The following is a 20,689-nucleotide window of genomic DNA, read 5'->3' on the forward strand; positions in this document are numbered from 1 at the left end:
ACTTGAACAGGTCCATGTCTGCCTTGTGCCAGGGACCCCAGAAATGGATGCAGAACTCCAGGTGGGGTCGTGACATTTCAGTAAAACTCATTTAATTAAAACTCATGTCCCTGCAAGAACAGAGCTATGTTTGCAGCATGGCAGGTCTCTCCTAGAGCAGCTGCTGGAGGAGAGGGGAAGGGGGAGTGACCCATAGGCAGAGCACACTATTCCCAGCCTTACTAGCACTTGCTGTCCATGGGAATGTGGAGGAGCTGGGGAACAGAGCTTTTTTATAGGGTTAGCCTAGAAAACTGGCAGTCTGAGAATAAAAATGTAGGTAATTTTAGAAAAACTGGTATGTGTATGAGTGTGTAGAACAATAGCTCTATTCACACACTATGGCCTTTTGCAGATTTTCAGTATATTTCATACCTAAAACAAGATTTTTTTTTTTTTTATGAATTAACAAAGCAAATGAAAACCAGCTACTACCCATACCCTGAAAAGAGTCACACCCGAATTTCCATGTGCATTGTATGTTGTATAACAGCTGTGGTTATCAAATGGACAAAGCAATGTGAGCAAATAGAAATTAAATGTTCTTTTAAAACATCCATAGTCTCACAGACTGTAGCACTGAAAACAAAAAGTGCTCTGTATATGGTTTTATATGTCTCTACATGTAGACAATAGAATATATAACACAAAACTCTTGGGCCCTGAAATTAATGGCACACATGTTAAATTTTTAGCATCTAAGCATCATCCTTGGATATGCTTAGCTCTGGTTACATTTTTATGTTTCAGCTTGTGCTCACGTATTTTGTGGAATGTGCCTATAAGTGATTGTTTGAAAATGTCCTCAGTTATAGCATTTCATTTTCTTACATCTTCATTAGGTGTTTTATCTGTAGTATCTCTTTTCATACATCACCAATAACTGTTGCTAAGTGTCTTTGCTCCCCATTCTCTATGATGTCCTGTTGCTCTTTGACTGTTAGTTCAGAAAATGTCTTCTCAGAGGAAATTCAGTTTTAGCCTTTCCTTGCTGTTATCTGGGCTCCCTCACATCTGTCTGCATCAGGTCGAGTCTGCTTGGAAAATAACAATTTTATGTGTGCTTTTGGCAAGCAGAATCAAACTCTGTCACTCTCTGTTGCACTTAACACACTTCCTGCCTGTCAGACCTCCACAGCCCTCTTTGGTTTCTTTTCTTGTATCTGAGGAGTGCACGGGTTTTTGTTATTATAGCCTGCCACTTCTCTGACATTAAAAGGTTTGGTCACTGCAGCATCACAAAATAATCCACTGTTCTTGGGCTTTGTGGTGCAGCATGCTACTGAATTCCAGGATTCATTAATTGCACTCATGACCTATTTTTTGCAGGACATTTTTAATATTTGACACCACCATTAGTTAATTAGCCTATCAATTAACTAATAAGCAGGTCGTTATTGATTTACTACTTAACAATTTTAAACACAGCAATGCTTTCTTGGACATGGATTGAAAAAAGGCTACTGTACAGCTACACATTTTGTGTGCATTTACAGAAATTCAGCTCTGCTAACTGAGCAAAGTCAGGGCCATGATGCATTCCTCCACACATGTCTTCATGTCTTTGAAAACCAGTTCTCTGCAGATTCTCCCAGGTTCACTGGGCTTCTTTCTTTTTTCCAACATATAGCTATAGCTAAAATGCACATTTCAGGAATTTTGAGATGGGTGTGGTGCCTGTACTATCTCAGAACAGCACTATTCAATGCCTTGCAGCAGCTCAGGTCCCAAAAGCACTCTGGTGGCTCTACACCTCACTGGGTTTGGTGGCTCATTTTACAGGGCTGCCCCGTTCCTGGAGCAGAGTTCTTGCTGCTGGTTCTTCCCTTTGCCTCCTGCCTCCACTGCACGGTGCAGAATGACCCTGGGGCATTTCAGAAATACAGAACGCCACCATCTCCATCTGAAACCCTGAAAGAAACAGAATTACAGTACTTTGGAAAAAAAAAAAAAAAAGAAATGAACCAAGTACTAGCTTTTGAAATTGATGGGTAGCTGATTGATGCTTGATTGGTGCCTCAGAAAAAATAAAAATATAAGTGAAGAGCAAATAAGATTGATTTTTTCCATCTCTATTTTGCTCTTTATATTTTACTTCTGTCAAGATTTCTACATTTCTTTCATGTTTTTCTGGTATCTGGTTTTCTGGCTGCATTTTTATGATGTTGTTATCACTTTCCTCTCCTGCAGTAGTGGTAATCCATAGTTAGAAGGTACCATGGGGCCAGCGCTGGTCTAGCAACTGACTCACTGTTAAATCTGAGCATATATTTGCTCTGCTCTTGAATCTTAATTATTTCTAACCTTGTAAAAAAGCTACTTTAATCCAGTAGAGTGAACTACTTTAAATCAGCTATTTTTAGGCCATTACAACTGCTCATTTATTTTAAGGTTTTGATTGATAAAATTACATGGGGCCAGTCTTGTTCATAATAGTCCTTGAAGCCCATGTCTGACTTTAGCCATATCTACTGAGACTTACATATATGCAGTCCAAAATTAAGACTCGGTTTGGCAAATATCAAACTAGATCCATATTTGTAACAAGTCAAGTAAAACAAAAATTACAAAACTAGCCACATTCAATTCAATCACAGGGAAAAAAAACATTAATTTTCAAAAGGATTTACTGTGGAACCTTTGAATTTGTAGAGAATATGTATTATTTTGTTTACATGGAGCAAGTTATGAATGACATCCCACCTAGCTTTGTTGTACCAAACTCTGGCAGATAAATGTTGGGAAAGGATACAATAAGTGTGTCTGTAAGCTTTAGATTAATTTTAATTTCGATTTAATTTTTAATTAAAATTGCTCTTCTCTACCAAGCTCTGTCAAATGAATTTTGGGTATCCTGTGGAGAAAGAACATATTAAGTGGGTCTTTAAGCTTTAGATGAACAAAGACTATCAAATGTGCACCACTCACTGGCGCCCTACATTTGTTTTTAGGTTCAATGGTAAATGGATGGGGGTCTGCGTCTGATGAGGACCGTAACTTTTCTAGCCATAGATCTAGTGTAGGTAGCTCCTCAGATGACTCCATCTTTACCAGCGGCACTTTTGCACAAGCACTGGTTGCAGCAGCAGATAAAGCTGGGTTTAGGCTGCATGGAACCAGCCTGACAAGAACAGGTTTGTAGACTCCAAGGTGATGCTTTCTGCATGGAGGGTGTCTCTGCCTATCCTTCTCTCAGTGAAATTGTGTCTCACACTTGTCTAACATGCATGGGATGAGGTGGATGGAGATACTTCTTTCACTATGTTTTAAATCAAACCTTGCATTGTGTTTCGTTTTTAGTGGTTTGAAGTAGTGAATAGCACAAGCTTTTAATCTGCACCTTTGGTCTGCTGCAGTTCCCCTCAGTGCTGACTCTGCTCTAGATTTACTGACTTATGCTCATTTAATATTTCAGTGAAGAAATTACTAATTCTGCCTTGCAGTCTTTGATGATTTCATCTTCTGCAATCTCCTCACAATCGTTCCCTTTCCAGTGATGAACATCACGTTTAAACTGTTACCTCCATCCCTGCTCTTCTGTTGCATTTCATCCTGCAAAAAACTGTGTTTTTCTGTGAAGTTTTTCTGAGCATGGGGTGAATTGGTGTGCTTTGATTGTTAAAAATACAAACTGTTTAAAGTTTAATTAATAGCTGATTTTAAAAATCCTTAATTCAATAAGTTAATGTCTTTTGATAACATTTAATTTTGGTTATGCCAATTGAATCTGTCAAGTAAAATGTAACACAGGTAAAGTGGATATTACATTTGAAAATAGCCAATCTTCTGAAATTAATTAATGAAAAGTAAATATAATCTAGTTATTTTTAAAGCTCCATATGTTTTATTTCTCTTTAAAAATATAAAGAAATATTATCTTTATTCTGCTAAGAAAAGGATATATTTGCATTTCCTTAGTCTTGTCAAAATAGCAGCAATAACTAATTATTTAAATACACAAATACAAAGAAAAGGATACATTTGCATTTCCTTAGTCTTGTGAAAATAGCAACAACAACTAATTATTTAAATCCACAAATCTAATCTAGCAGAGTATGGACTTGGGTCATATTTTTTGTTATGCTTCCTCAGCTAATTCTAGATGACAGGTCCCATAATATTCCTATCATTTAAATTTTTTAGACTATCAGTCTGGTATGAAGTCTCTCCTTCAGTAAAATGTGTGCATTTTTCAGCCCTCACATGTTGGGGCTGGAAACTGTAGGCTTTCAGCATGCAATAACTTCATGGCAAAGACTGCCTTTTAGGAACATTAGGAATAAAGGAAAGAGTTGATGGCAAAGTCCTAAAATCCAGCTTTTTTCAAATCACTGGGATTTTTGTCACTGGCCTTGGTCAGACATAGTCATCCTTGAAAGATTATTTCCCCATAGCTGAAACCCTCAGTTGTTTCCCCCAATTAATGGAAAATTGAGTAAATCTGTCTTATCACTTAAAAAAAAAATTAAAAAAAAAAAAAAAAGAGAAGCAAACCAAAACAAGAAAACTCATAAACTAATGCAGACTTTAACTTATCTAGTATGGATGCATCTGGCCAAACTATGACTTAAAATATACTGTTTTCCTTGAAGAGTCTCCCAGGTTCTGAGTGAAAGGAGTAAATATTTTCCAACCTTTTTTTTTTTGATGGTGTTTGCTCCAGTAAAAGTTAATACAAAGATTCACCAAAATTGCTGTAACTTGTATCAAACCTTTGATGAGTGCAGTTTCCACCACAAACACATTCATAACAGAAGTAAATGGACATACAAACACAGAATAAATACGACACACTTTAAAATAAATAGGATTTTTTTATTGTAGCTATGTGAATGGAAACTACAATGAAAGGATGAGAGCCCCCTTGTCAGTTGTATTTTCTTAGCTTGATTAGGTCACAAATGCATTAAAAGTGAGTATGTGTGTAAATCCTCACAGACCATTAGAACACAGGGTACAAAAAAGGATCCAGCAGTTGTCGCAGAGACTTTATGATTATTACCCTCTTACTCTCTTAATGATCCAGCAGGCAAAATGAAAATAAAATAAAAACCCACACGCAAGCAAACAGCCCTCCCTCCTTTTCCTCACAGAAACCTCAGCAAATGGTTTTTTTGCTCGCTGCAAAAAATCTGCCCCTGTTCCCTGCGGTGCCATCAGGATGTGTCGCCTCTCAGGGCAGGGAGGCTCAGTCAGACACTCCCATTGCAGCCCTGCAGCCCCCCAGAGTGCAGCCCAGTGCCTGGCAGTGCAGAAGCAGCAGGGTTATCCTGCTCATTGCCCTGAAGGGAGCCTGCAGGTCCTGACTCTTTATCCCTCTGCAGTCTGGACGGTCATTTCCACCCGTTTAGAACAGCTGTGAAATACTCTCAGGGGTAGATGCTGGAGGAGGTGTCCAGCTTGATAGCCTCACGTGGGAATGTTTGATTGCCAAGCATGAGGGGCACTGGTGAATCCAGATGCAATGTGTCTCTCCTGCCAGACACTTTGATTCCAGTTTCCAGAAGCCATCATGTGATTTGCCATGAAGTTAAAACAGCTTTCCTTTCTAACACCCTTGGGAAATTAAATCAAGAATTAGCGGATTCATCCTTGTCTCCACTTAAACACACTAAATCTGCTGCAGAAAGTCTGACACTGCTCAGCAGTTCTTACTGGCAGGGCTCCACACAAATACAAGGTGCTGTAATAAGTTATTAAGTGCATTGAAAAATGTGCTATGGGAGTCTGCACATCATTTGTGTTTGCCCCATGTATGATTTAGGTCAGTGCTATTTATTTTACCTCATTTTCATGAAGGGATAAAAGAGAATGTTTGGTGTCTATTTATTTTTAAAACCAGCATTCTGAGTGAATAATCACATTTCTTTAGTCAAAAGAGTAAGTGTGAAGAATCTGTGCCCTGCACTCACTAGTTGCATTTGCATGTTGTGAGTTTATTTTTGCAAAACATCTGTGCAGCGTGCTGTGAGCTGGGATGGAATTTCAGGCTCACATCTGAATTTCTTTGCATTAGGAGTCTTTTTTTAATTTTTAAATGAAATCTTAATATTTCTTCTGTGTTCATCTGCTGTGTTATCCTTATCTGTGAAAAAAGGGCTTGATCACTTGTCTTTGTCTGGCTGCAGCTGTGCCAGCTATAGAGGTTAATGTTCCCAAATGCTTATTCCTTGCTTTCTCCCAGCTCCAGAATTAGCTGCTTGGGCAGGGATTCTGTAACCCAATTTCAGTTAAAATGAGCTAGGTTAGCAAAGGCATTGTTTTTTGTTTGTTTTTTGGGGTTTTTTTTGTAGAGGAGGGTTAGGGAATGTCCAAATGAGGGGTTCAGACGTGGTGACCTCTGATAGCTAGCCCAGATGGGCAGCTGGGGACAAGCCTGCCTGAGAGCAGTGCCCTCCTCAGGGTGCAAAACAGTCAGAAGGTAGAAGATCAAGCCTAAGACAGTCACAAAATCTCAGAAGTCAAATAGTGAAATACTATCCTAACATGTATGTATTAATGTGAAACAGCATGTTAGAGAGATTATGGCTACTTTTTCACCTTGCCCTCTTGGTGCTGAGAATGTTTCAAGCAGGATGCTGAGCTGCATATTACTCCCAGCTAGGCTTTTCTAGATCAGGTTGTATGTGACAGCATGTTGGAAGTAAGCACATCTGTTGGAAGGTTTTACTGGAAAACATAACTCCCTGCAGGTTAGACCATGGTCTAAGCAAACCAGAGGATAAAAACACCTCCTTCCTATCATGGGCCCACTTGACCAGAAAAATAGAAGTCACCCATTTTGCCACATTCTATCATCTCTTACATTATTTGGGCCCACAGTAGCACTGAAAGAGCAGAATTTTGGACTGGCTTGTGCATTTTACACTGCAGATAGCATTTAAATATGTAAGAGTTTTAATTACCAATTCTAAATGAATTAAGATGTTAGCATCTCCAAAATTTCACAGGAACGACATACACATGAACAAAAGAAAGTCAAAGATGGTGATTTTTAGTTTTCATCAGTTATCATTTAATATGAAGTCTAGTTAACAGAATAAAAATATCAGAATAAGAGGAAGTGAATGTAGTAAGTGAACTGTGTTCTTTAAATTCTGAGGCTTTGAATCATCTGCTCCATAGAACAGCATCAAAGATATTTCTTGAAGAGAAAATCACACAGCTTGAATAGTGTGTATATACATATATATATATATACACACACATGTATGTATATCTATATCTATGAGATATAAAATGATATATAAATAAATCTGAGGTCACAATAGATATTTTTAACAAATAAAAGTACTGAAAATTAACTGGAAAATGCTAGCATTTAAATATACCTCCATTTTTATTTCTTGAGAAAAGAGAGCCTTTAAGTATACAGTGCTGCAAAGCCACATAGCTTGCAAAATCAGTTATGTTTATCTCACTGGAGTTACTCCAGATATACAGTGCATATGGGAGCCCCTAAAATGAGAATCTGGCTCAGAAAACATGAAAGTGGAAGGCAGGAGGAGATAAATTTGATATGATTGCAGAACTGTTTTCCTTCCCTGTTCAAGGCTGAGGAGTTGTTATGACACATCTGTTCAGCACACAGAGCAGGTAGGAGTTACATGGCATACAGTAGTTTTATCGCAACAGATGGAATAATTGTAATTATAGAAGTTAAAGACAAAAGAAAGCCAAATTTCCCTACTTCACTTGCTGTGGTGTGTCTCAAAGCAGTTGTTAGCAGTGGGTACCTTGGGGGGACACTTGCCTGCCTCTGAGAATTAGACCTGGTTTAATATTTCAGAGCAGACACTAATAGAACAGCCCATTTCAAGGCAATAACACTTTTTCTTCTGGTTTCTCTCTTTTTTTTTTTTTTTCTAATTCTTTAGGCAAAGCATATTCTTCCTCTCAGAGACCTCGGCCAGGCAGTCCTTTTTCTACTGACAGCAACACGAGCGCAGCTGTCAGTCAGGGTCAGAGGCAGAGGCCCACGAAGAAACACAAGGGCGGGCGTTTGGAGCAGCCCGCTCTGCCTCATCGCCGCGAGGGAATCACGGACGGTGAGTGCTGGGCAGGGACACCTGCAGCAGGCAGCTGTGCACAGAGCCATCTTTCCAGGAATATCAATTCAGGAATATCAATTACTGCTCTGGTGGAGCTGGGGTCCCCAGGTTGCCGTGTGAGCCATGTTGGAGCTCTAGCCGTGCGGGGCTTGGGTGAGGGTTGGAGGAGCCTTTCCCCATTTCTGCTCTGCATATGTCATCATCTCTTAGGGTTTCTCAGATCTCAGTATAAATCTTACCCCAAAATGACTGCATTGCACATGAGTTGACATTGAAAAATGGCCTGTAATTTTACATTTTATGAAAGAACCCACCACTAGCAGTACCTGTATATATGAATCTCTAAGGAGAAGCAGAGAGCGGCTCCCACAGGACTTGTCTGGTTTGTGCTGGTTTTGACAGACACCCAACAGCTACAGCAACATGTGCCATGTTTTCCCATGATTCTGCCTCACCTCTTGTCCGTGCTGCTCCAGTCCTGACATCCACTGACCTCAGTGACTGTGTCTCCCTCTTTTACATCTCCACTTCTCTCTTACGACTACTTCCCATCTGGAAATTTCAGGCATGTCTGTTCTGCTCTTCTAATAATTAAGATCAGCTCTTTCTTCCATTTTCTTTGTCTACCCTTCTTGAGTCTGACAGAAGACACAAGTTAGTTTTTGAGTAAGACTGGATAGGAAGGTGACCAGCTGGCTACCTCCCCCTCATTTCTTCTGATCCCTGGCCTTGCACCTGTAGGTGTTGAAATGATCAGTGTTCACTGAAGGGATTATTGTTACATCTCTTGCTCTATGGCTCATTCTCCCTCTGATATTATTTGTGGAAATAGCTTAAAGTAGCTTAGACTCTGCTCCTATGGATCCAAGTTCCTTTAAACATTATTTCCCTCCCCTTGTGGATATATTGCAGAGGTCTCTCTATTACACAGATCCATTGAATAGATGTGCCTATGAGAACAGTAACTGCAAATTTATGGATGTCACTTGTAGTGGTGGCCATACTCTTGCTGTACATTTTTTGCTAACCCTTCTGAGTGCCATATCCTGTCACCCTGAACTGTGAGCATCTTAGGCCGCAAATTCTGTGTACATGTGAGTTTTTAGTGCACTCAGTATGGTGGACACTAATCCTTCTGCTTCTGAATACTGTTGCTACAGAAGTGTTTTACAATAGTGTGGATACCAGAAAATTAATGGGGATCCAGTTCAGGTCATGAGACAGATGGAAGTGGGGCTCCTCAGAGAGTGACTCCATCATAAAATTTGGCATTGTTTTAAATAAGCGAAAGAGATTCAATTTTAAGATTCATTTAAAAAGAGGAGACTCCTATTACTTTATACTTATCCTTAATAAAATACTAATCTTACTGGAGTTTCTTTCATATATTTAAATCAGAATACCAATGATATACCATTTCCTTCAACCTCTCAGACATGGGCAAAACCATAACAGCTTTTGGATGCCATTAGATTAATATTTGCCTTTTATAAACCTAGTTAAAATTCTTGCTATATGTTGCAAAAATTTATAATGTCCTGGAGCAATAGAGGAACAGTTCCCATCCTGTATTAACACAGGAACAAACAAACAAACACAAATGGAACAGTTTTCCGCTTCAACTCCTACTGAATATGAGTCATTAAAGTGTAATGTCAAGTCTGAGTCATAGTTAAATTTGCAAAAGATCATTTGTCAATTAAGGAAGCTAGAAGTTGCTGCTGCCACCTGCATGTATGTAAACAATTGAATTTAGGAATCTCTGGTTCGCAGAAATTAAAAATGGCAACTGGGTGCTTTCTGGGGAATATTGCAATGAACTTTACAAAGACAGACAATATCACTATGCTTAAGCTATAGCTAGAAAGAGGAAGTAGGAGAGCCTCAGATAGGTCCAGCAATTCCAAGCCCTAATCCAGGTCAGTCCATTCAGCCCTGGGCCATCCTGATTTCTGTGAAAAGCATCGCTATACATTTTCTCTGTTTTTTCTTATGTCTCCAATCCATTGCCTTATAACTGCTTCCTCTTGGATTTGTCTTGTGAGAATATACTTGGTTTGCCAGTTGTTTTCAAATTCCCAAGTTGGATGAGTCCTGGTATCCTGTGTTTAAGTCTCATCACATACCAGATGTCTGTCATTTTCAATTTTCATTGACTAAGAAAGCTCCAGCTTTCTCTGCCCATTCCCACACACATCCTGAGTGCTTCCTCCTTGTTAACTGTAACCATGTGGGACAGTGCAAAAGACCTAAGAAACTGTAATATTAACACATAGCACACACATCTCAGACTGTGTAAGCATTTGAGGCCTCAACTTCATGCTTAGTTTTGACAGCAATCCACACAAATCCCCTAAAACCCTGCTTCTTCATTTCCTTCAGCTGCAGGTCAGAAGCCTCTAGAGACTGACTCTAGATGGAGTCTTCATATTTGTCTTGCTGTACAACTTGTTTTTTCACTTCTACATCCTGAAAGACTATGGAGACAACAGCAAATCCGCAGAGGAAGAATATGTTATGAATCCCTCAGATGGTCAAAACTTTCATTCTGAGCTCTCAGTCCACCATAAAACAAAAACAAAAATGGAAAAAAAAAAAACCTGCAAACAAAAACCTGGGGGGTTTTAGTGTTAGAGCTCAAGGAATAATTTGTTTTCCTAGCAACAATGTAGTCATGAATAGCAAAACAGTAGAATCTGTCATATAGTTTGCAGCACAGTAACTTTGTGACTGAAGTTAAAAGCCCTTCCTTAATGAGCATGAGATGCAAAAAAAAAAATCAAAGAGGAGGCAGAAGGGAAATATGCTTAGGGTTTGAAAAGGAGAACTGGAACATAAGACTTATGTTACCATGCCTTGCTACTAACTTCCTACTGTGTGTTAAAAATAATTTTTAATGTTGAGAAAATACTTACCTTCTGATGCTATAAAGTGTTTCAGGGGCCTATTAAATGTCACAGTAATTATCTCTCCTATGAGAAAAAATCACTGACACAGGTAGAAAGGTGTGTCCTTATAGGTTCTTTAACTTGCTGCCTTTTCCAGTTAATAATGAGAAGCTGTGCCAAACCTTGACTGCTGCCTGAATCATTTAGCCAATGCTCTGCCTTCTAAAGAAGGGCTGGAGTAATCCCAGACTGAATATCCATCTCCCCCTTATCAGGCACTCTGATGTCCTACAGCTCCTCAATCACAGTCCCTCCATTACTGAATCAATAAGACCATCACCTCCCCACCAATGTACTTATGAATTGCCTTGCAGGTTTGATAATCCTGCCATTAGAGGCTTCAAAATGAAAGTCTGGATGACATCCTACTGACCTAGAAAGTTACTAGCTCAGTGCAGGCTTTCAGGTATTTTCCCTACCACCTGAAGGATAAATGAGATTTAGATGGAAGTAGGGTGAATCAGTGTTACCACTCTGGGTATCCTCTCTGAAAATCCCACTGAAGTCCCTACATTTCTAAATTCAGAACTTAAGGGATTGACACGATGGCTTGACATGATTGCCTTTATGTGGTAATCGGTCTTCCTCTGAGGATCTGGGACTTCTAACTCAGCTGACATCTGTTACCCCTTTAGCAGGGGTAGAAAAGCCAAGGCAAGACAAGACTGCTCTCAATGTTGTCTCAAACTCATGACTCCAGATGGGATCTTTTGATCAACCCATCAGAAAATGGGTTTTCTGATGGGTTGATCAAAAGAGAGCAGAAAATATTTAGTTATTTACTAAGGCAAAAGATTTACAATGCAGGATGTAAGTAGTAGAGCAAATCAAAAACCACATTTCCAAATGAAGCTCCCTTCCAGCTTCTCTGATTAAAAAGGACAGGTAGGTGTTATGTGGCTGTCAGCCTGAGTAAGGAGGTGAAAAAACAGTTTAGTCAGGTGATGTTTGCCTACAATTAGTAACCGTTCTTACAGATCTTCTCAGACACTTGTAACACAGTTCAGTAAGTTTGTATTCAGGCCAGAGCCAGTTAATGTTAATTCCAAAGTACCTGTAGTTCTTCTAGAATTCTATGAAGCTTCATTGCAAGATACATTTTATTTTTCTCTTCAGCTCATCCATAGGTTTAAAGCACCCAAGGAAATTTACAAACATGGTTTTTCATTTCACTTCTATACATAAGTCAGTCTTTATGCTTGTTTTGTGGATGGATAAAAGCAATAATCAGGTTAGCAGTAGATCAACACCGTAACCCTACAGTAATTCCAGGAGTTGCAGCCAGCTCTAGAACATGCAGTATAGTTTAAGTACAAGCTTTCTTTCCTTTTAAGTATCTAATTAATAACAACTATTAGAGAGCAATTTCTGAAGTAGGGTAGTCTTTTTAAACTTTAATACTGCAATAATTTAAACTTTTTTTTTTCTGTGTTACTACTTGAAAATTTTGCTTTTATTGAACGGTAAATATTTTATCTGGGAAAATTGCACAGTCCCATGTCATGTTATGGCTGTGTTTATTGGATTCAATGCATCTCCACAAAGTGCTTATAAATCACAACTTCAGTGATCTCTATTTCAGATTGCATAAGCAGATGCCAGTGTTGTGGTTCTGTACATTAACTGGTTATGATGGCAATAAAATCAATTATAAGAAATGCCACTTTGGAAGCCAGCACTATAAAGCAATTTTAACATTGGCAAGCTCCCATACCCTCCTGCTTCCACCTACAGTAACTCAAGTGCAGTCATTGTCATGAAAGGTCGCATCTATATTCATAACGAAAAATTTCTCAAATAAATTAGTGCTGAACATAAAGCATGCACCAAGCTCTCTGACAGATTATTAAAAGGCTGCTCTTGCCAGAGGGTGCTTATCTTAATCTGGGGCACAGCACTGCAGCTGTGAGCAAAGGCACAGGAGCATCACTGGGTACAACTTTTTTCTCTTGAAAACACAAATAACCTGCACATCTCATATTTCTGTAAGAGATGGTGTTGACTGGAATGACATCCCAGCAACTTTGGAAGCATTTCTGCTCCATGTGTGAGGCATAAGTATCACTTCTTACAGCAAGGACATGAAAAAATTCTGTGTAGCATTATATAAAGCATTATATAAAGCTGGATTAGAGACTTTGAAATCAACTCCCTCCAAAGGCCTCCTGACCAATTTATAAAATGAATTTCAGTTGCACTAGAGTTATAAACATCAGACTTCCCTGCAGGCAAAACAGAGGTTTACTTTTCCATGCCTGTTACTGAGCCAAGTTCAATTCCTTGATAAATCTTCACAACACAGGAAGGTAGAAAGGACTAGAAAACAGGTCAGACCCAAATCTGTTGTAAGCTAACACAGGTTTTTGTGAAGTTGGTGTGGCTGCAGAGATTTACTTGGGCTATCCATTGCCCCAAAACAGAATTATCAAAACTGTTCCTTGTAAAAAATGTGTATATGATATAGAAGAATTTTCATTATGATACTAAAGGTGCTTCTATTTTCTGATTTTTCTTTTCTTTTAAATAATCTGGACTATTGAGTCTATTATATCATTTACATGAAAAGTTGCATTTAGAATATGAATTATCCTGAGTCTATAATTACCTTGGGTCATGGACTCATAAAAAAAGTGCAGTTTTTGCCCCCAAAAATGTATTTAGAAGGTTGACCTTCAATTCTACAATTCTACAATCTTAGTAGTCCAAGTCACAAACTTGAAAAGGACAGAAGTTGTTAAAGACCAGGCAAGTGTCTTTCTGTTAGCTGAAATTGTGTTTTAATTGGTTATATTTGCAGGACTGCAAAACTTAAGAGTGGACATCCTCTAGTCTCTGAAGAGTCTAGCTCTTCATTTCATTGACTAAAATTCTCACCCATTGTTTGGTGGTTCCCTTTAAACACATTGGTCTGAGATTACTGATGCTTTTTCAATGACAGTAGGTTTCACAGTCAATTTTTTCCCAATATTTGTGGCATTTTATTCATTTTGATGAAGTGGTATGTTAGATTTTGAGTTTACACCTCAAGCTGAAAGTGTAGCCCAAAACCAGGATGAAGCAAGCCCCAGTAGGGTGGAGGGAAATTGTCAACTGGCATGGATCAGTTTTCCACAGCCTTTCTTAATTCCTTGTTGTTACTGAACAAGGAATTGTTCAGTCCCATGCTTGGAAGTGTAAGTCAGGGCTCAGAGCCTATGGTTTTTTATGGAAGTTAGAAAGAGGTAGAAACACAGAATAAAGAGCTAGCAGAAGTCAAAACCCTTTTGTGATTAACATGAAATTTCCTCCTTTTAAAACCAATTTGGTGGCTCGTACCGTTTACGAGGCACTTTTCAGCGTCGAAAACAGACCTTCTGTTCCAAATGAAAGGAAAAAATCAGTTCACCTGAATATTATTCACGTTTTTTAGATCTTCCACCACCACCCGACCCGCCCCCCGGTCAGGGTTTAAGGCAGCCCATAGTGCCCGGCCAGCGCGGAGGCTCTGCCGAGAGGAAGGGGAGCTCTCTGGAGAGGCAGCACGCGGCAGCCAACGTAGATGACACAAAGAGCTCCCTGGACCGGCCCGCTAGGACATCACTAGAGTGGCAGCGGCAAGCCCAGGAGTGGATAAGCTCTGCAGACCGCCAAGAGGATTTCAGGAAAGCCCAACACAAACAAGCCTTCGGATCAGGTGTGTGCGCGCTGCACCAGCCGAGGCGAGGCAGGGGCTCTGTCGGGAGCCAGGACATCCCTCTGGCTGTCCTGGATGGCTCGAGCCCCTGCCAGGGGGATCAGAGACCTTGGCACAGAGCCCAAGACCCATGTGCCTCTGAATTTGACCCATTTTGACCCATTTTACCACCTTTATATGAAGAATGACAGGCCACGAAAGTTTAAGTAGAATGATAGCTAGTTTGTCACAGGGTGAAAAGTAGATTTTTGAGGTTTTTAGAATGGGATCTCAAGATGGAGGAATTTGGGCATGTTTTGTCCTTCTTTCTCCTTCTTCCTAGCCTCCATGTTCTGTGTGATGCTGGCACTTTTGGATTGGTTTAAGGTAGGAATAAACTGTCTAACATAGGTGATAGGTATTGGAAAATAATTGTAAATAATGTGCACGTAGTTTTTAGTATAAAAAGACAACACGCCCCTGAGGGTGGTCAGTGTGCCTCTGACTGACCTGCTGGACGGACCTCAGCAGGCCAGGGAAAGAATGTTATAGAAAAGAAATTATAAACAACCTTGAAAACCACAGCTGGGCAATCCTGACTCCTTCTTCGACTCCCAGGCTGGGAAAAGAGACTTGTACATATCTCGGGGTCACTCTGACCCACAGAGATTCCAAGAGGGCTGCTCCACCCCTTTGCTGAGGGGTTCTGTGCCTGGCAGGGCTCTGGGATCACCTCACACCTCTCTGGGAAAGTGCTGGCGAGGGTCAGGCTGGAAAATAAGGAAAGGAAAAGTGCAATGAGAGCTCGTGATCCAGCTATCTTCCCTCTTGCATCAATGAAATCTCATTAGCACCTGACTCGGTGCACTCTTTGCAATGTTCTGGAAATTAATAATGTTCTCAAGAGTGGCGATGGAGAAAATAGGAACAATTTCAGGCCAGCAGGGAAGGAGAGAAATTTTTAGAGTATCTTCTGTTAGATGTATTTATTTATACATTTAGGGCCATATTTTCCAGTTCTTTCAACCTGCTTCCAGGTTGGCAGCAGTTTTCACGTGTCTGCAAGAAGGCTGATCCTTCTAAACTACTGACATTCCTTTCAGCTGCATTAAAAACCCTCTCTTCTCTTTATTCCAGGCTATGACAAAGTAGCATTCATCTCTTAAGCCCAGCAAGATGACAGCGCAGGTTTTCACTTTCATACAGGACCTGCACCTTGCCCCAAGCTGACTTTAGCGCCTAAATGGATTTCAAGTCTGCACAAATGTGCACAGGAGGGGATGCTAGGCTGGAGCTGGATTTCTACAATATTCACAGTTTCCCTCTCTCAACCTGACCTCAAGTAAAAGCTGCTCTTTTATCCTAGGGTGTTTTCTTTAGCCCATTAATCACCTCATCCCAGTGCAGTGCTGATTAGAGTGATACAGGAGGACAAATAAGATTTAAACAAAAAATTATACTGAGTGTAAAGTTTTTTTGTAGGGTTATACTGTTTCTTCTCTTATCTATGTAGCTCCCACAGTTACACTAGAGGTACTCTTGTCATCCATATTTTTATTGACTTTGTTCACTCTTAAAGCTCCTTGTTAATCTAACACACTAGTGCCATTGACATCCTATAAAAAGAAGAGCAGTGTGCAGACAAATCAGTCATGGGGACAGGATTTACTGAATAAAGTTCTCCTAGGGAAAATATTGCTACCTGTATTAAAAATTTAAATATTTAAAATACAATTCATATTTTTAAAAATATCAATAATGGTACTGTTAAAACCCCCTAATTTGTTGGCTGCATAAACAAGTGAGTAGCTGTTCATGTTCTGAAATCACAATGTGAAATCACAGTTTAAAAATAGTGTGTGAAATTCATGCTGCTTGGTGAAATGGCAATTTTAATTGCAGTTTGGAAGATATACAAACACATAGAAAATAGCCCAAATATACCTTACACTTCTCATTTCCTTGGAAATTATTAAGGGTGCTTCTCTGACCTGCTTACAAAGAAGTCCTTTCATTTTCCTCTGTATCACAAGCGTGTAAATAGAATTTGTCATTTATTCTGAGATGCAGAGCTTATACAGTAGTAAAATTCCCATCCTGCAGGGAGTGCATTTATCTGCCCATAAACAAAGAGAACTTGATTTTGACACTTCCAATACCCTAAACTGAAGGGGTTACAGGTATCTTGTTCTTGTCAAATTCAGGATGCCAAGGGCAAGTGCATATCCTTTATGCATAAAAAAGGATGCCTCTAGGAGATGCTATGAGTTTATCCTGGTGTGAGGAGTTCACAAAGTTTGTGCACAAGACAGGACAGGGCTTCATATCTCTCTGTCTGCATTGTCATTCCAGCCTCTTGCACTGCAGCTTTCTTGCTCTGCACTCTTGTGTAGATTTTAAAATGGCTACTCTTGTACATTATGCTGTTTTATATCACTCAATTTAGGTGTTTTAATAATATCAATTATGCTTCTTCCCTTTATTAATGGCATAGCTCTTTGGAAATCCATTCTGTCACAGTTTTCAATGCATTTCCAAAAAAACAGTTGCTAGTATTAGTTAACAGTTTCCAGAAAATAGATGCAACTTATGGGATTAATTTCAGATGTTACCAAGCGTGAGAGAAATTTTGAAAGTAAGACCTTTAGTTTGAAGTTGAACAGAATAAAAATACCCAAGTCTGGGATCTCTGTTTCCACTGGTTGCTTTCAGTATAAACAAGATCTCTGAGTTCCTGGCAGTGGCTTCATTGTAGAACTGGAGTTAAAGCACATCAAATGTGACATTCTCAGCTGCCCCCCTGGCGAAAGTGGTGCTAGATCAGGTTACAATAATTTTGATAGCAGGAAAAGCCTTTTGGTTATTTCCTGAGGTATAGAAGCATTGTTACACACAATGCTGATTTCACAGGGGCTAGAATTATAACTTCAAATTAATGGCTCACTATTTCAATGAGTAAGGCACCAGCAAAACCTCCCCATATTCTTTGCAGGCCTGGACATGGGGCACTGTTTGGAGAGTTTAATAAATGTGAGCCCATTCTCAGGACTGAAGACAACTACTTTTCATGTGCTAGAATGTTGTGTAAAACCTAGCCTTTGTTTATGTCACAATTCCTTATTTTATGGATTATGTTTATTTCTGAGGGCACAACAGATAATTTAACATACCATATGCTCTATAATGATAATGCACTTTATATTTATTCGTGGTCGTTTTTCCTCAATATTTCATTGAACCCGAAGGAGGCCTTATCCTGAGTCCACCAGCTAGAAAAACAAATCAATTGACTATATATGTCATCTTCCAACTCTTTTGCTATGCTAGTGACTTTTGTTTTCATCCTTTAAAAATGTATCCAGCTTTCTGCTGAACTGATTTATGCCATTTGCTTTATTGCTGCCTTAATGAAAACTGTTCCATATTTTAGCCAGCCTTTGGAAACTAGGTTTGCATCTGACTCTATTGTTAGGTCTTGATGTATAAAAAAACAAGTAACATAATTTAGGATAGACTGTGGCTGTTAAATGCTGTTTTACAGAGTCTTTCAAGCATTTCTTTTTTTTTTTTTTTTCCCAGCAAGGACTGCACATAGTCATAGCACAAAACACTGATAATGCCCTTACATCCTGCAGCACAAATATTCTGGTCCCTTGGCAGGACCAGAGGGAGATACTTTGGCAGGGAAAGAAGTCAACTGCCTGCCCTCTTCTGCAAGAGATTTACCTTAAAATCAGGCTCAGCTCAACAGCAGCTCACGGGGGGGAGTCCCCACATCCTACTCTCTTGTGGCAAATAACGAAATCCTGCATTTCTTCCACAAATTTGTTCTCATTTAGCACTTCTCCAATTATGCCCCTGCTACAGTCTTTGCAAAGGCTTTGCTTTGTGAATAAAAGCATTTCTTTCTCCTCTTTCTTTCCAACCATCCCCACCTACTTTTCTTTCTGTGTTCCTGCCCTCTGTCAAAGAAAGTCCATTTCTCCTCAAAAGGTTGTTTAAGAGTGAAGACAATTGGAAAACCAAAATAAAGAAAACCCTTTGGACCTAAATTCCCTTTGAAAAAAGGCAAGATTCAAGCAGTAGAAATCCCACCGATTTCAGAAGGGACAATGGTGTGTTTGAGGTTAGGCATATATACTCATGTTCTTTCTTGACTCAAACTATATTTAGCAAGATCTCTTTCTTCAGCTTCTGAGAGGGCAAAAGTGGATCATACACAGCAAAGAAATAAAATAGTGGTTCTATTTCAGTGTTAAATCAGTTCTGCTGTTATGCTTCTTAGATTTGGATTATTACAACAATATCTCCAGGAAACTCTAATCAGAAGTGATGTCTTGTTTTACTTCATGCTATATGAGGACATATAAGGTATACAGCCTTATGCCTTATTGCCATTAATCCTGCTTTTGAAAGCAGTTCATTATTATAGGTCTTCACAGAAAAAGAATCCAAGTGAGCAAAAGTAAGCCTTTTGCCCATAATGGAACATGAAACAAGCTGCAGGATTATTTATTTGCTCCAAATATTACAGCTGCAATGTATAATATAATATTTTCCAATGTAATTCAACACCAGTTCAAAAAAAAAATTGCCAGTGTACTTTGCATCGTTAGAAATTACTGAGTTGCTGGAAGCTAATTAAATTAGCTGATATTGTCGTTCTTTATCTAAACTGATTGGGGTAATGTTGCCATAATTTAAGCTAAAGAAAAGGAAAAAGCACATTTATGTAGGCTTGAAGCAAAAATCTAATCATAGCTTCATTGTTTTGGAAATTGCATGTTCACCTATTTTTATTAAAGTACCTATGATTCATGATCTCTTATTCATAATGAATCTAGACTTCTTATAATTAATACAAACTGACTTAGGAGTTCACAAGGAAGCAAGATTTAAATTCATACTGGCTTCTCTGTCCTTGGGATACAACTCTTAGTTGTGTATTTTCTTATGTAAAATTGTTATGCTATAGAGCAAGAGAAAAGACAGACATGAATTAATATGACATGCATAAATGAATAGCTTGTTTATTCCTACTCCTAGGACTGCATTGGTATTTATTTTGCTTTGTTTTGCTTTTCTAGAAGAGGCACTCGTACCATATAGTAAACCCAACTTCCCATCCCCTGGTGGCCACAGCTCTTCAGGAACATCTTCTTCTAAAGGATCAACTGGACCCAGAAAAGGTGAAGTCTTGCGAGGGGGTCACCAACGCAATGCCAGTGACCTTCTCGATATGGGCTATGTGGGAGCAAACAGTCAAGGACAGTTTACTGGTGAATTATGTAAGTTTACCTCCAGCCCCAGTTAAAACTCTCAAATAGATAAAAGAAAAAGATTATAAATCTCTTGTGAAGGAAGTTGTGTGTGATAATCAGATTAAGCTTTGTGCAGGTCTTTTTGCCTTCTGAGGCGTATTGCATGTGATGGCAAACAAACGTCGTCCTTCTGTTCCTTGCTTTGGACCAGTTCAAATCTGTGTAAGCCATGCCAAAGTTATCTACATGGTACATCTCTCTGTGTGTAATGCTAGTGAAGCATGGGAAAAATTGAGAAGGAATTCTAGTAACTTGGAATTTTTTTTTGGCAAAGTGTAGTGTGCTTGTCTTGGAAATGCCAGTGACAGATTTCCTCGGCCTTCTCCTTAATTTCCTGTTGCTTGATGAGAAGTATTCTCTTAGATGGGAGGTCCTCTTTTCTTGATTGCATACCCCAGTTTTTCAGTTTTATATCTCCACTTCTTTCCTCAGCATCCCAGGGCAGGGAAATTGTTTTCCAGATTTGTTTCCTATTATCACTCAGTATCTTTTAAACTTTTGATGAAACCGTGTTGATGCTATGTACGTGCTGGCAGTACCAGCTGCCCAAAGGCTTGACTCTGTTGTTTGAGAAAGAACATCAAAACCCCAGCACACTCAGGCATACTGGTGTGTTTAATAAACTTATTAGTGGTCATAAAAGCAGTGGAGCTGCTGGCATGTCTGCCTCCTCTTGCT

The 20,689-nt window shown here is 39.3% G+C and overlaps 1 protein-coding gene across 19 annotated transcripts in view; it reads left to right on the forward strand.

Moving 5' to 3' along the window:
• ROBO2 (roundabout guidance receptor 2) overlaps positions 1–20,689 on the forward strand; it is a 1,034,237-nt gene that overhangs the window by 1,006,507 nt on the left and 7,041 nt on the right. For 7 of the 19 annotated variants that reach the window (XM_077174511.1, XM_077174512.1, XM_077174513.1 and 4 more), the window contains 4 exons: positions 2,991–3,173; positions 7,917–8,087; positions 14,448–14,711; positions 19,778–19,978. In XM_077174511.1, the coding sequence (XP_077030626.1) occupies positions 2,991–3,173; positions 7,917–8,087; positions 14,448–14,711; positions 19,778–19,978 (819 nt within the window). The remainder of the gene's footprint in view (positions 1–2,990; positions 3,174–7,916; positions 8,088–14,447; positions 14,712–19,777; positions 19,979–20,689) is intronic. The other 12 variants (XM_077174518.1, XM_077174519.1, XM_077174521.1 and 9 more) reach the window with 5 other exon arrangements.

The sequence above is a fragment of the Agelaius phoeniceus genome, chromosome 2 (genome assembly GCF_051311805.1).
Source record: "Agelaius phoeniceus isolate bAgePho1 chromosome 2, bAgePho1.hap1, whole genome shotgun sequence".
In the NCBI taxonomy this organism is placed as follows: Eukaryota; Metazoa; Chordata; class Aves; order Passeriformes; family Icteridae; genus Agelaius; species Agelaius phoeniceus.